This window comes from Python bivittatus, unplaced genomic scaffold, assembly GCF_059951505.1.
Source record: "Python bivittatus isolate LINGU-HERP-01145 unplaced genomic scaffold, Pbiv_v1 ctg000370_np1212, whole genome shotgun sequence".
NCBI classification, from domain to species: domain Eukaryota; kingdom Metazoa; phylum Chordata; class Lepidosauria; order Squamata; family Pythonidae; genus Python; species Python bivittatus.
The window spans coordinates 1,469,190-1,484,038 of NW_028277062.1; the positions used below are offsets into that span (position 1 = coordinate 1,469,190).

A 14,849-nucleotide genomic window follows, 5' to 3' on the forward strand; every position below is an offset into this window, starting at 1 on the left:
TAGCCAGGCAGTTCATATTTCAGCAAGGAAGGAGGTAGAGGCCGTTCTACAGTTGGGTGTCACTGCAAAGAAGGCCCTGTTGCCCGGCCATCAAGGAATTTGTCAGGACTTCCTTTGGCACAGAAGCACCTCACTTTAACTTCATCCACCCAGAAATTTCCCAGTAAAGAATGACTAGCTAGTAAGGAAAGAGCATAGATGTGATGGAACGCTAAGCCTGTGTTCATACGTGTTAAATCTGGTTAGTGAATTAAGCCATCAATATAATGCCCTGAACATGAACTAAGCAAAACATCAAGAATTGTTGAGATGAAGGAGGCCATGGAGATCAAGCACAGGGATCCAGATAAAAGCGTTCTATTAGATGGTTATCTAGTTTGGACACATCTAATGTAGGGGAATCTACCAGCTCTCTGGATCTATGGATCTGATATCAAACTGCTCTTATTTTTGGAAGATGCCCCCCACCCCTGGCATTCAGCTGCAGTGCATACTCCTTAAATCCACTCTTCCACATCCTGCATTTGCGATGACAGAGAATAGTCCTGGCTGCCTTCTGTGCAATGGCATTTCAGGGGCTTGAAGAAATCAAAATGCGCTCCTTCCCGTCAATCTTTTTTGAAGTTTAATTCTGTTTTCTAGGATATTAACAATCCCACTTGACTCTGTCATCTTCAGACTCCACTGCTTTGTTCAAGTTATTAATATAAATACTGAAGCATAAAGTCCGGGACATTCCACTGCTACCTCTCTGCCGTAGGGTCTCTCTATGATTTTTGAAGCAGCTCTATTCATTTGGTTATTATGCCTTCCAGCCCACATTTAACTAGCTTGCTAATCAGCCTGTCATGGAGGGCTTTGCCTGTCACTTTGCTGAAATCAAGTGGGCCAATTTGCTACAACAAAACCTTGTCTGGTATTAATTGGTCCCTAATTGGTTTGTTTGTTTAATGATCAGAGCTGATTACTTGGCACGATATTTTTCTCGGTATAAAAACTTCTATGATTTGTCATTAGATTAATCTATCTGTTCAGCAATGAGTTGGAAATATTTTTCTACTCCTTTTTCGAAAAACAAATGCAGTTACTGTTACTTTTATTGTGTAGAATAATGGTCATGGGACGTGTGTGTGGGTTCTCAGGACTGAACAGACAAAACCACAACTTGCAAGCACCTTCTTGCGAATCAGCTCAGAATTGTCTTTATTTGTAACTTTTCCAAGCTAGAAAAGGCATTTGTTTCTCTAAGAGCGTGACTCTTACCAGAGCTAGATAGTTCTGCAAGCAGTATTCACCTAAAGCAGATAAACAAATCCTGCAAAAGTAATGCAGAAATCCCTGGGGAAGGGGTGTCAAAATTGGCAAGCTGGAGAAAGGGTCACCATGCAAGGGGTGGGACTTGAATCACGACCCTCCATCTGTCAACTTGCTGATTTTAACATCCCCCTCCCCCGGCAGATACTGCAGCTTTGCCTAATATGTCAGCATATGCCTATTGCTATGTGGGTAGCAGAGATAATAAATCCCCCCATCGAGTTAATCAAGAACTTTAATTAAAACTTGACTGGTATCCTTTTCTGAGCAGCAGAACTTCAAGTTTCTTTGGATCTCCCCCTCTGGAACCTCCCTAAAGAGACATGATCCCACATTTTCTGCAGGCAGCCTCAAGGCCAACTCATCTTCAGTAATCTTCCACCACAGGGAACCTTCATATCTTTAGCAGCCTGGAACTGTCTAAATCCAGCTTTATTTGCCCACCATTTTCACCCCATCCTTCTCTCTCAACTGACAACCGCTCAGTTCCTTCTGGCTGCTTAGCTCACTTCAGCTTCCTCCTTGGTCTCACAGGAGACCATCTGTGCTGTGAGAAACCTTTATCTGATTTTCTCCCAGCTCAGATGATCAGTTACAAGTACAGTTTCTATGTCTGGAAGATTATGTGACAAGTTGGCCCACAGAGTTTACCTGTTCCATCACAGTAATACAATATTTCATATTTTGAAATGAACCTCTCTTTTAAACCACTGGTTTACTTTGTATCTTAGATTCCTTGCCAAAACTGGAACAAGAGAAAAGAGAAACAACTAACTATAAGTGGCAGGTCTCAACTTTTAAAAATTGCATATTATTTCTAGTGAATAAATGGGGAATTCCTGGTTCTTGTCCTTCAAGCATAATCCTGGCAGGAGCTAAAATGGATCAGCATGCATAAATACCAGAATGTATGAACAGCACCCACTTGTAAGATCAGTAGAAGACTGAGTATGTTCCTTATTTTGCATTTCTTCAGCACACAAATTGAGCAGGCAAGACATTTTGACTTTTGAGGCATATAGTCTAAATGGCACCATTCTTCAGTCCATGCATCAACCATTAATCACCACAGGGCACAATATTCTCTTGTAGAAGCTGCATCCGAATTAATGGGTGATGGTAGTAGAAATACAAGCCTTTGTTGTGGGAGAAGGCAGAATAGAAGGGGGAGAGGAAAGGGAAAGCAGGGAATCTTCTCATTGAGGTCTAGTACCTTGAAACGTTGAGCTATATGGAATTTTGCTTACCCAATAAAACTGACGCGAATGATTGTCCCCATTCACCCCAAGGAAGTTTGTATAAAAGAACCCTGCAGTACATTTGTGCCTCCACAGGTTCCTTTTCATTTCGATGGATCTTCTGGAAGAGATTTCCCAGTGTGTAGAGTCCCCACAGTCCTATTCATGAGTCTTTGTGCTATTATTCTGGAAATTGATGCCAAGAAAGGAACAGTACCTGAGTATAGCTTTTGTTGCCGTGGGGAAGAGAAAGGCGAGAAGGCTGAAGAAAAGGTTTATAGTTGACACAAACCTCCTTGGTTTTTGGCCTCCCATAAAAATGTGGAGCAGGAGGAGCCAAGCAGTGTGTAGACTGGCTCGGTTTTCTGAAAGGGGTGGAAAAACATATACGTGTGTATGGGAAATGAAATCAAAAGTCGTCAGGAAGAGATGAGAAACTCACCATGGTTGCCGACATGGTGATGTTGACACTCACCGGAAAATTGTCAGCGCCAGGATCTGTGCTTTTAGCTCTCTTCATTTTCTTCACGATTTCATTTTTAGGCAGGACCCCCCAGTCCAGGCTGTCTCGCTGCAGATGTTCAAGTCTGCCCTCTTCTTGGAAATCTAGTTACAAAACAGCTTTGGGTATCATCAAGGATCGATGCCTATCACCGCTTTCAAGGCAGTGGAGCACAATCTGAGATCCCTAGGACCATGCGTGCACCCCAAAAGTTTAGGGGAGCAATTGGGTGTCTCCAAAAGTTTTCACTCTCAGCAGTTTTTAATGTGAGAGATCAGGGGTGTTGGGGTGGGTGTGTTGATCCTCCCCTTTGTGGATGTCCCTGTGTTACTCCTTAAGGAAAAATCATAGAGATTTAGGCAATAATATTTTAAGAGCCCTTACAGTTACACAGGACACCCCCCTCCCCTTTTGGGTACAAAAGAATAGTGCCTCCACCTTCCAGAAATCACCTACAGTGAGGTGTATGTGTGTTGGGGGGGCAAAGAAGAGTGGGTAGCATTTTTTGAAGGCAGGTGAAACTGCTACTGCAACCAGAAAAAGATGAAAAAAGCAGAAATGAGCAATTCTTCTCTGCACTCACAGTAAAGCAGAAGGCAGTTAACTTCCTACTTACTTGTTGAGCAATCAGTGAGTTCCTCGTTCCTGAAAAATAGCAAAGCGGTGTTTAATGGGAGGATGCGTTTGGAATAAATGTGAATGGGAAGCTGGTCACATAGACTGCCAACTTTTTAAAATTGGCTCTGCTCCCCTTAGCCTGAAGAACGGGGAACAGAGAGTTCGTTCCGTGGGAATGGCGTGAGATAAGAGAAATTTGGCTTAAGTGCTCCGTATAAGGCTGAAGCCAAGCTGGAATGATGGCAAAAGACAGGAACACTCTGAAAAGAGGTATCCCTTCCTCCCAATCTTCATCTGAGGGCCAAATTTTGAGGACCAGCTTGTAGTCTAAGTCAGCTCAAAACTGCAATCCACTTGCTGCATGAAGGGGAATGGCACATTCGCTTTTGTTCCCCTGGTACTGTAGATCTTCAAAAGAGCAAGCCAAAAGCTGAAGGCAAACTTCTGCCGTACCTTCTTATCCTCATGGTCTGCTGAAGTGTTCGTGGTTTCCAATACGCCCTGCAGAGGAACGTTGAGAAGAAGCAATTAAGCACACTAAGAGAAACAGACCAGGTGGAAAAAAGAAAGGGTGGTAAATTTGACTGGCATAACATGGCTCAGCCTTTTTCTTCTTCTTCTTTTAACTTGGAAAAACTCAATTCCAGGAGCAGTTGGAATTTTTAAAGACATTCAGTTGATCCTATCCCAAAACAAAACTAAAGATGTGCTTCCTATATCTACCAAGCAGCCACTTACAAAGGAATGGCTCTCCTGCTTGCCGCATTTCAAGTAATGTGCAAGTCGTGTATGTCGTGTATGTCAAATATCAAGCTGTGGAAATGGATGTCTGAGACTGCATGAGGGATCGAATTCTGGGGAAATTCTGGGGAATTCTGGGGAAATTCTATCAGACCCTCATCTCCCTCAAGCAATGAGGACTAATCTCCACTCCCATCTACTGAAAAAATACAGAATTAAGGGTTATATAGTTTACCGTCTCAGTGAGTATTAGCACTCAGCCTGACTTAAAAAAAAATGGTTGGATAATTTCTCCATCAGCTGGCTAATTAGCTGTTGGGATGGTTTGCTGCAAAGCTTCTTCAGTTAACAGTTATATAATTAAGCTTCTTCCAATTTGCGGGTGCAGCAACAACTTCACAATTGAATTTCTGCCTGCTATTTGCTAGGAAAGGAAAGCATGAGCCCCTCCAGAATGGCCAGAGCTGAAAATCCTGCAGAAAAAGGACAGATAAAAAAGACCTGAATTCAAAACCTGATTATGGGACTCACTGCCACCAAGTCTGAGATTAAGCAGATTAATTTACCATCTGCTTAACCTGCTTGCAACAGGTCTTCATCAAATTCATGAAGGAAGGACACTCGGCTGCTGAAGAGTAAGCCCAATTACTTTATAGAACCTCCAGGGCCAGGGGCAATGTATCTCAAAATATCTGTAGCTGTGAGGTGTGGCTCCTGCCTTCTGCTTTATTTCTGTCTCCCTCCCAGAGTCAAAAGCCAAATCTTGGGCTGGATAGAGCTTTTATATTCCTAAGAGGCAAATGTTGAGAGCTCTGCCTTTTCTGGCCTGAGGGTACAAACCCTCATTGCATTTTTCTCTGCACAGGAACTCGGTTTCCCAGTATGATTGGTTTATCACAAGCGCCAGCCATCCCAGATGAAGCTGCCCTTAGCCCAAGCTAAGGGGCCCACACTTGCTTACCTGATGGCAGTCTGCTTTTTGCCTGGGAAGAAAAAAGAAAAGAGCATTTTGACAGACAGCTCTCCATCTTCCTCCTTTAGCGCTGGCTTCTCCAACCGGGGCCCCCTATAAATCTCAGCCAACCAAAGTGGGAGACTCTGATCCCCTTCTCTGTTGGGGACCTGGGTGTTCTTGAGCTGAGCGTCCTAACAAATCCTACTTCTTCCCTCTTGGCTTGGGTGAGATACAAGTTTAAATGGAAGGATTCAAAGACCTTGTTCTCTCTTGAAATTTCAGATCGGCCTGATTCATAGAAATTGACACTTGTTTTTCCTTTTTGATGATTGGGCTATGCACAGGGAAAGCACCAGCTGCATTGTGGAAGGTGGGAACGGTATGAGGATGAAGCCAGAGGGATAGGGAAGACAATTAACAAAAACGATGTGCAAAGCGCTAAGAATATTCCTGGCTGGGAGATTCCTACTCAGGGTGGAAAGTCTGAAGAGCTGGGGGGATGCTCTCTCTCTGCTTCTGGCTGATCCCGCTTTGCTACCCCTCAAATACCTTTGAGCTTGAGCTTGTAAAGGCAGACGAAACACACCAGAAGAATCAGGATGCCACTGCCTGCACACCCAACAGCCAGCAGGTTGAAATTAATCAGATCTGTGCAAAAGAATTGGTGCAAAGCAGTTTGGGGAAAGTTAGTTAGAGGTCTTGTCTCCACCACACTTTGCTCACCTCTCCTTCTCTCTTTGAGTTATAATTCCAATGCCTAAAACATCCTTGCTAGTCCCTTGGGGCCACCAGCATGAAGCATCTCCTGTCGACCGTTAGCAAAAATATCCCATCTGGAAGCCTCTACTTAGCCTCAAATTTGGGGTTATGTGGTTATGAACAAAATGTAATTCTGCATCCAAAACTGTTCTTTTAAGGTTATTATTCATCTTTGTACAATAAGCATAGCTAAGCCGCTTGATCCTGGCTCAGATCAAGTCCAGACTGTGTGTTCAAAACCTTGAGGTCTAAAAGCTTGTAAAATGAAATTAGAAATTCCCTCAACTTCAAGAGCAGAACAGATTTTTCTGCCAATGAGGACTATTCCCCAAACCAGGTTCAACTTTAATTCCCCCCCATGCCCCCCATAAAATAAAACAGGTATTCAAAAAGACTTTCCTTCTTAAAATATGAAAGCAGTGATGCCAAACTCTGTGGTCAAAATCTGTATATCTCCAGGCAGGGGCTGGAACTTAGAAAGTGAGATAATTATTTTAAAGTCATGGAAGTGTGGAAAGCAGAATTTGAGTGTTCAGCCTTTTCCCCTTCTTAGCGTACATTGCAATAATTATTTTAAGCCATGGGTTCCACCTTTGGGGCATGTGATCATTTTGGGATCTGAGTTTGTAGCGTTGAGGGGCTTGGGATCCGCCCACTACTCTAGGAGGTACCCCAGCTCTTGAATTGCACTCTCCACTACACATAGAAGAACCATGAATTTCCTACTGAGTTTCCAGAAGGATGAGAAAACTGAGCTCCTAGATGATTAATTCCACTGTAATGTATATTAATCATCGGTGTTTTGATGTTTTAAACTTTTTTCTCCTGTTTTATGTTGCTTGATGCTATTTTGCAGTAGAAGAATACAGAAATACCAGTAATAAATAAAGAACCCCCCCCCCCAATAGACTTGATCAGATTTCAGTTCAGCTTTGTTGTTGTTTAGTCGTTAAGTCGTGTCCGACTCTTCGTGACCCCATGAACCATACTGCGCCAGGCCTTCCGGTCCTTCACTGCCTCCCTGAGTTTGCTCAGTTTCATGCTCATTCAGTTCAGCAGTACATCCTTAGTTTACAGGACTTATGTGTCCGAGATCTGGTCCAGGAAGCAAAGAGATTCCCTAGGCCCCAGTGAGGCCTAATCCCTAACTCTATGATTTCTAACATAGTAGTATTTTCTAGAAAAGAAACAGTCCATTCTATGGAGATACGTTTCAAAATTGTGGGGCTACATAAAGTATGACAAATACACTGTTCTGACCAGGCTCCTTTTTACTTTGGTGTTCATTTCTTTTTGAATAGATAATGTAATATCAGTTTTTATACTTAATGCAGTTGCGCTTGCATCATGGATCTGAGGTATCGTCCTCTTTTAACTACTAATGTCACCTGCTCTAAGATGGCTTCAGATTCCTTCACTCAGAAGCCTTTTCTTCTCCACCTCTTGCTTACCTGTCACGGCCACTGAGACTGAGTTGCTCCATGGGGAAAGGATCTCCCGTCCTGACACCACCGTCCAGGACAGACAACTGTATTCACCAGCGGTTCTTTCTTCAACTATGAGTTGATATTGCCCAGTTTTTGCATTGGTCCCATTCATTTCCTTAACATCCTTGACATCTTGTAGCCTTCCAGAATAAAATGTGTATCCTGCTACTTCCAGCCCTTCAGGAGCAGAACAGATCAGTCTCACCGGTTCCCCGTGGATGTAAACAGGCTGCTGGGGATCTAGAACAAGGGTTGGAGCAGGTGGGGGATCTGGAGGTTTACGGAAGAAGGAGAGAAAAGGGTAAATGAGGGCGGGAATAAATAACATAAAGGACCCTTGTACGATATAATAGAAGAGTAACTATGAAGTATTTGTGTTCTCTGTGTACAGAACAAAAGAACCTCAGTTGTCTTTTTCAGCATGTATGTATTTTTTGAGAAAACCCCTGAAGAGTTCCCATCTTTTAGCTGCTTCACACTGGGCATGTTTCCTAACAATGTGCACAAACAGAAGCTTAAACATAACAGCCTGAGAATCTTCTGCCTCCCTTGAGGAGCTACAAGGGTTAGCTTTTTGTGACTCTGCAGAGAATCCTGTATTGGAATTCATTTGGTGGTTCCCTGGAAAAAAGCCACCTGATGGGCAATTGATTGGCGCTCCCGACATGCCCTGGACATGCCTTTGTGGTTAAAGAAACCCAATTTGGCTCCAAACTGTTCTCAGCAGCTAGAAGGTAATGTGTCATAGGAAGCAAACTTCCTGGCAGATCCAAAGACAAACCTATCCCCCACAATTAATTTGGCAATTTATATTGAAGACCTCTCAATATCTTTTTTTTAAGTTTGTATTTGTTTTCACTGTTGTATTACAATCTTTAATAAAATTACTATGAAAAGAAAAAAAAATATTATTGGGAAGAAGTTTGCCAAAGCCTTAGGTTTAGTTTGGACAGTGTAATTTTCAAGATGAGAGATGGGGAAAATGATTAAATACATGTGTGAGAAGGCAGGGAGAAGTGAGGGCCTCAAACGAACCATGTTTGCTAGGGGAGAGCGCTGTGCACCATGGGGCAGCCTTGGGGGGGTGGCAGGAGGGAGGATGGGCAGAAGGCACACTCGCACCAGAGTGGAGAGGGGCGGCAGGAGGGAGGAAAGACTGCAGGCAAGAGGCACGTTCGCACCAGAGTGGAGAGAAACGGCAGGGGGCGGCTGTCGGGTCAAGTGGGGATTGCAATGTGTATGGCGCTGATTGGATTCGGAAAGTGGAATGTCTGCGGTTTTGCGGTTAATTAGCGGCGCTCCGGGGCGGTAAAAAAGGAGATTGTGAGCCAAGCCCTCGTAGGAGGGGGAGGACAGATAGGGGGTATAAAAACCTGTCAGACCTTGCTTCGGGGTTCCTCCATTGCTGCGGGAGGGACCCACCTTTGCAAACGTGCCCAATAAAAACTTCTGTCTACTGGACAACCGAACCCGTGTCTGTCGTTTTCTGACACATGGAAAATAATGTACTCAGCTGGAATTATCTGATCTTTCCATTCAAATGGAACCCAATTTGGTACTGGGGCTGGCGTATCTTCTCCTTTGTCCAGCCCATCTCTTTCTGGGACTGAGCCACTGGCATGACCTCCGAGGCCCTCTGTCCACGGGATCTACCTAGGCCTCTCCTCCTCTGAGCTGTCCTCCGATCCAGATGATGATGGATCAGAATTGGGTCAGAGCAAGAGCCCGTGAACTCTTGCTCTGAAGAGATCCAAATAGGCAGGCTTGGCCTAAAGAACATGCCAGGACTCCAACAGGTCACATGTCCTCTGTTGCCTGGTCAGCTGGGACACCAAGGCTGCATGGAAAACGCCCATTACCCAAATGGGAAAGGTGAGGTGGCCCTGGATGCTCCCCACTAACTCTCCAAATACACCCACTTTTTAAGGAATCTTTGCTTGTCCCCAGGACATGAACGATACTACTCACTCAGCCATCATTTTTTCAATATCATTGTATTTAGATTACTTATTTTACCAGAACTATAGTAACTCTTTCCAGTAAAAAACTGCTTATTCTTTGACTGTGAAATGAGTTTCAAAATTGCGTACTATACAAAGCACGACAAACCCACTATTCCAGCTGGGTCTTTTCAGACTGCTGTTTGTTCTCTCATTTAATGGAAAATCTAGTATTAGTTTTTATACTTAATGCAGTTGCGCTTGCATCATGGATCTGAGGTATCGTCCTCTTTTAACTACTAATGTCACCTGCCCTAAGATGGCTTCAGATTCCTTCACTCAGAAGCCTTTTCTTCTCCACCTCTTGCTTACCTGTCACGGCCACTGAGACTGAGTTGCTCCATGGGGAAAGGATCTCCCGCCCTGACACCACCGTCCAGGACAGACAACTGTATTCACCAGCGGTTCTTTCTTCAACTATGAGTTGATATTGCCCAGTTTTTGCACAGGTCCTGTTGATTTCCTTAACATCCCTGAAATCTTGCAACCTTCCAGAATAAAATGTGTATCCTGCTACTTCCAGCCCTTCAGGAGCAGAACAGATCAGTCTCACCGGTTCCCCGTGGACGTAAACAGGCTGCTGGGGATCTAGATCAAGGATTGGAGCAGGTGGGGGATCTGGAGGTTTACGGAAGGAGAGAAAAGGGTAAATGAGAGAGGGAATAAATCATAAAGAGGAGAATTGTACAATATCACACAGTAGAAAAGTAATGCTATCTATGGATATACAAAGCATTTCCGTTCTCTGGGTTTAGAGCAAAACTGTAGTTGCTGTTTAGCTGTTATCACAAAAACCTCTGAATTATTCCTATCTCTTAACTGTATCTCCCTGGAAATGCTTCTAACTACAAACTGAAGCTAAAATATAACATCCTGAGACGCTCTTGTGTTTCTTAAAGAGCTACGAGGATTACGATTTTATGTTTTTGCTGAGAAACCTGAGTTTGAATTCCTTTGGTTCCTCCTGGATAGAAATCACCAGTGAGTTGATATTCAGTGTTATCTAGTCAGGGACGTGATGCTGAAACTCCATGGCTGCATAGAAAACACCCATTTACCAGAAGAGAACAATGAGGCTGCCTCACCCCACCCCACCAGTCTTCCAGTCATGCCCCCTTGCTGGTCTTCTGAGCTTGGAACAGCAATGGGGTGACACACCACAGTGTTCCTTGGCTTCAGTTACCTGGAACCCATCCTTCTCACTTCCCCTTTCATTTCTGTCCTTGTTGCTTTATTTGTGAATAAAACTGGCCTTATGGGATCTGTGGGAAAGGACCCTAACTTTAGTTCAGCATGTTATTCTGCAAAAAGCCATGTGTGTTGATAGTGCTCACTCTCTCTCTCTCTTTCTCAGTACAAACAAGACAATTTTAAACAGCTTTTTAAAAAACAAAAGCCCCATGTTTTGTAGTCATGTGTTTGAATGTGGCTCCAAGGGGTTTTTTTCAAGTGGATAATGAAGTGTTGTTTTTTTACTCTGAATGCAGCTGGACATCTGTGACACACCTGCGAGATCTTTGTCTCTTAACCGCGAGCACAGAAGCGTTTTCTTCTCTGCTACGTCCTGGACTGCCTGGCTGACCTGCTTACCTGTCATGGCCACTGAGGCTAACTTGCTCCATGGGGAAAAGATCTTCCGTCCTGACAGAATGATCCAGTATTGACATCTATACTCTCCAGCAGTGTCTTTTTCGACAACCATATTATGTTGCCTCATATTTTCACTGGTCACGTAGATTTTCCGAAATTCGGTTTCATACTGAAGATCTTTGTAATGAACTTGATATTCTGCTAATTGTGGCCATTCAGAAGCAGAACAGATCAGCCTCACTTGCTGCCCTGGGTTGTAAACCGGCTGGTGGGGATCTAGAGAAAGGATTGGAGCAGGTAGGCGATCTGGAGGTTTACGGAAGAAGGAGAGAAAGGGGTAAATGAGGGCGGGAATAAATCATAAATGGGAGACTTGTACAAAACAACATGAAACGAAGTAATGCTTTTTATGGAAATATGACCTATTTCAGCTCTCTGTGCATATAGCAAAACTGTACTTGTTGTTGCTCTTCAGGAGTTTTGTATTTTTCGGAAAAACCTCTGGAAATTTTCTGTCTCTTAGCTGTATCTTCTGGGAGATGCCTCTACAAACTGAAGCTGAAATATAACACTCTGAGACTGTCTCGTGTTCTTTAAGGAGCTACAAGGATTATGGTTTTGTGACTGTGCTGAGAAAATGGAATTATCCCGCACAACAGACTGTGCTTCCCTAGTCTGCCTGGTTTCCTGTCGGTCGGTCCCAGGCACCCAAGGCTGCCACCTGGGGCAGCTTCCTCCTCCTGCCCAAAAGGAACCCTGCCTGTCTCTTCACGTCAGCTGCTACACCCACTCCTCTCCCTGTCGAGGAAGTCTGGAGACCTGGTTCTTCCCCTGCCCGCTGTGGGGAGGAAGGCCTTGTAGGTAAGGAGTAAATAGGGTGGTTCTTCTCACCAAGGATGGAGATCGTAATCTCATTGCTGAGTGAAGAAGATTTGTTCTGTAGTCCTCCATTGTTTCCCTCCATGTAGTGACATGCATATTTTTTCTCCGTTTCTAGATGTCTAATGCAGACTTTCAAGGTATTTCCAGACTGAGTTTTCATGAGGACCCATGCTCCATCAGTTGTAGTCTCATGAAAGTAATATACTGTTTGATTTTGGGGAGGTGAACAAGTCAGTGAGAAACACTGTTCTAGGAGAAAGCTGTTGTATGGCGGGTGGATTGATAGGCTCGGATGGGATGGAGGTGGATCTACAGCTCCCAGCAGCCGCCCTGGGAAAGGAAATTTATGCAATTAGAAATCCTCTGGATCTCCTCCTGCAGCTCAGGCTTTGGAGAAGGCTCTTCATCCCTTTCTGTCCCACGCTCTTCTAGCAGAACCTCCTGCAGGATGCTTCACAGGATTTTAAGGTGAATGAGACCAAGGGCTTATTCTGATCCCCCCAAAAACTGCAAAAGGGACATTATTAAGCCGGACACAGGGGTGAAACCCCTTGTTCCCATGTTTCTGTCCTGCCTCTGTTTCTGCAGGTAACCTGTACCCATCCTGATTAGTGGCCATTGATAGATACTCTTGTCTTCTGTGATAACCTGCAATTATTTATTATCAATCTCTGTCTCTATATCTATCTATCTATCTATCTATCTATCTATCTATCTATCTATCTATCTATCTATCTATCTATCTATCATCTTTTTAACAAACTTAAAAGGGTATAGGAAATATAGTACAGAAAAAAAAGAAAAAACAATATAAGCAATAAAATACGGATGGATGATTGACAAATCTTGAATAACCTGTAAGTCTAAAATATTGTATGGCTAATATATGCTTATACACCATTAACAACAGAGTAGTATATGGCTTTTTGTTATCTAATTTCTAGTCAAAATATTTCTGTATGGAACTGTAAAAATATTTGGCAGAATTGAAATTGATAACAGGAAAAATAGAAGTTAGAAATCATGAACAATACATTAGAAGATATAAACAATACTTTAAAAAAATACTGTATATAATATCTAGCCTTTTTATCAGATTGAAATATAAACTCTAGAACCCAAATTTGGGATGTGGCTCAATTCAATGTATAGAAACATAGTCCAGAAGTTGTTTCCACATAATCCTGAATTATATGTAAGATTTATTTTTCAGATATGAAGTTATTCTAGACATCGAAGCATGTTCCCATAGTTAACCGCTCTTCTATGGAGGAGATCAGAGATCTTTTCCAACAGAAAGCATATATAATTCTTGCAGCTGTTATCAGATTCAATTTCAATTCAGTATATTTTGCTGGAATGTGTGTTTTGGTGAAGATTAATAAAAATATCTCAGATTGAAATGGAATTGCGACTTTCATAATGGGTTCCATTCTGCAATAAATTAATTTCCGTTATTGCTGAGCTTTGCAATATTGCCACTACATATGGGAGAAAGATCCAACCTGTTCATTACATTTCCAGCATTGGGGGAAGAGGAAGCCCTCGTTTGGCAGTCATGGGTGGGTGCAATTATTTTTAAATGATCCAAGGAAATGCCCACCACAATAGCTTACTGCAAGGAATCCCAAGGTTGCTCTGTGACATCTATTTCCCTTTGTCTCTCCTGAATCTCCCACCATCTTTCTTGGATGAGCCCATCGGGTCCTACTCATTGCCTCCTTCAACTGCTAGACTTCAGAGGAAGACCTGAAGAAAGAACAGCCCTGCAGCAGAAACGGAGAAGCGCCTCAGTCATGTATGCACACTTCTCTGGAGAGGCGATGCCATGTATTCTTCATTATTTTTTATTTCGAACCAACTGAGGCCATTACTCAAGCAAGATCCGTGACTCCCTGACAACGGCCAGGTAAACAGCAACTTGTCCTCTTTATTACCTGCAAGGAACAGAATCCAGAAAAGAGCCAAGAAGGTGTCTGAAAGAGAAAAGACGAGAGAAATGTTCATACCTGATGATCCGGCCTCCTAAATTTCCTGCAGACCAAAAAAGGGAAGAACCTAGTGATTGAATTGGTAGCGTGGGATGTGGGAAGCGGTCAGGAAGAAAGGCACAGAAGGGAAGTTGCTCCACAGAGGAGCCTTACCTAAGACATCCATCCTTGCAACGCTGAATCGTGGAGTGCTAAGGGAGTGGAAGTCCCCACCTTCTTGAATCGCCCCCAGAGGAAATGCTGCATGAGAATTTGGAGTGTCTCTGCTAGAGAGATTGAATGTGGCTGGCCACTTTGGAAGGTGTCAAGCTCTGCTTGTGTGATGTCAAACCACCAATGGCTCTCCTTAGTTTTTATTTATTTGTTTAGTCATTCAATCAATTTATATAGCTGCCCATCTCAAATACACGACCCTCGGCGGCTGACAATGGATAAAAAAAACAATAAAAAACATCTTAACCATGTAAAATAAATAACATATGCAGCAGCCGAGATAAAAACCAACCAACACAATTAACATAACCCTGATATGCCCTCAACCTCACAACCAGGGCCCCAGGTAGGCTAACAAGACCAGGCCTTTAGGGCCTTAAAGAAAGCCAGTGGGGTGGGGGGCAAGTCTAAGCTCTGGGGGAAAACAAGAGAAAGGTGAAGAGATGGAGATGCCTTTGTTTGCCCCCACCATTATCTCTCTAAAAGTGACTTGTCGGCCTGACCAAAATGTTCTCAAGAAAACACCCTGCCGGGAGGAACTGGGGAGACTTTCAAAGAC

General features: G+C 43.4%; 1 protein-coding gene across 1 annotated transcript; it reads right to left on the reverse strand.

Moving 5' to 3' along the window:
• Positions 1–1,243: 1,243 nt before the first annotated feature.
• On the reverse strand, positions 1,244–14,303 carry LOC112542642 (uncharacterized). Its single transcript, XM_088141984.1, has 12 exons — positions 14,231–14,303; positions 14,024–14,062; positions 12,096–12,416; positions 11,121–11,510; positions 9,927–10,232; positions 7,579–7,884; positions 5,918–6,016; positions 5,375–5,396; positions 4,126–4,173; positions 3,671–3,699; positions 3,028–3,158; positions 1,244–2,917 (listed from the first exon to the last, which is right to left on the reverse strand). The coding sequence occupies exons 1-12, from the start codon at positions 14,241–14,243 to the stop codon at positions 2,828–2,830; spliced, it is 1,794 nt and encodes a 597-aa protein (XP_087998110.1). The 5' UTR covers positions 14,244–14,303; the 3' UTR covers positions 1,244–2,827.
• Between the last annotated feature and the right edge of the window lie 546 nt (positions 14,304–14,849).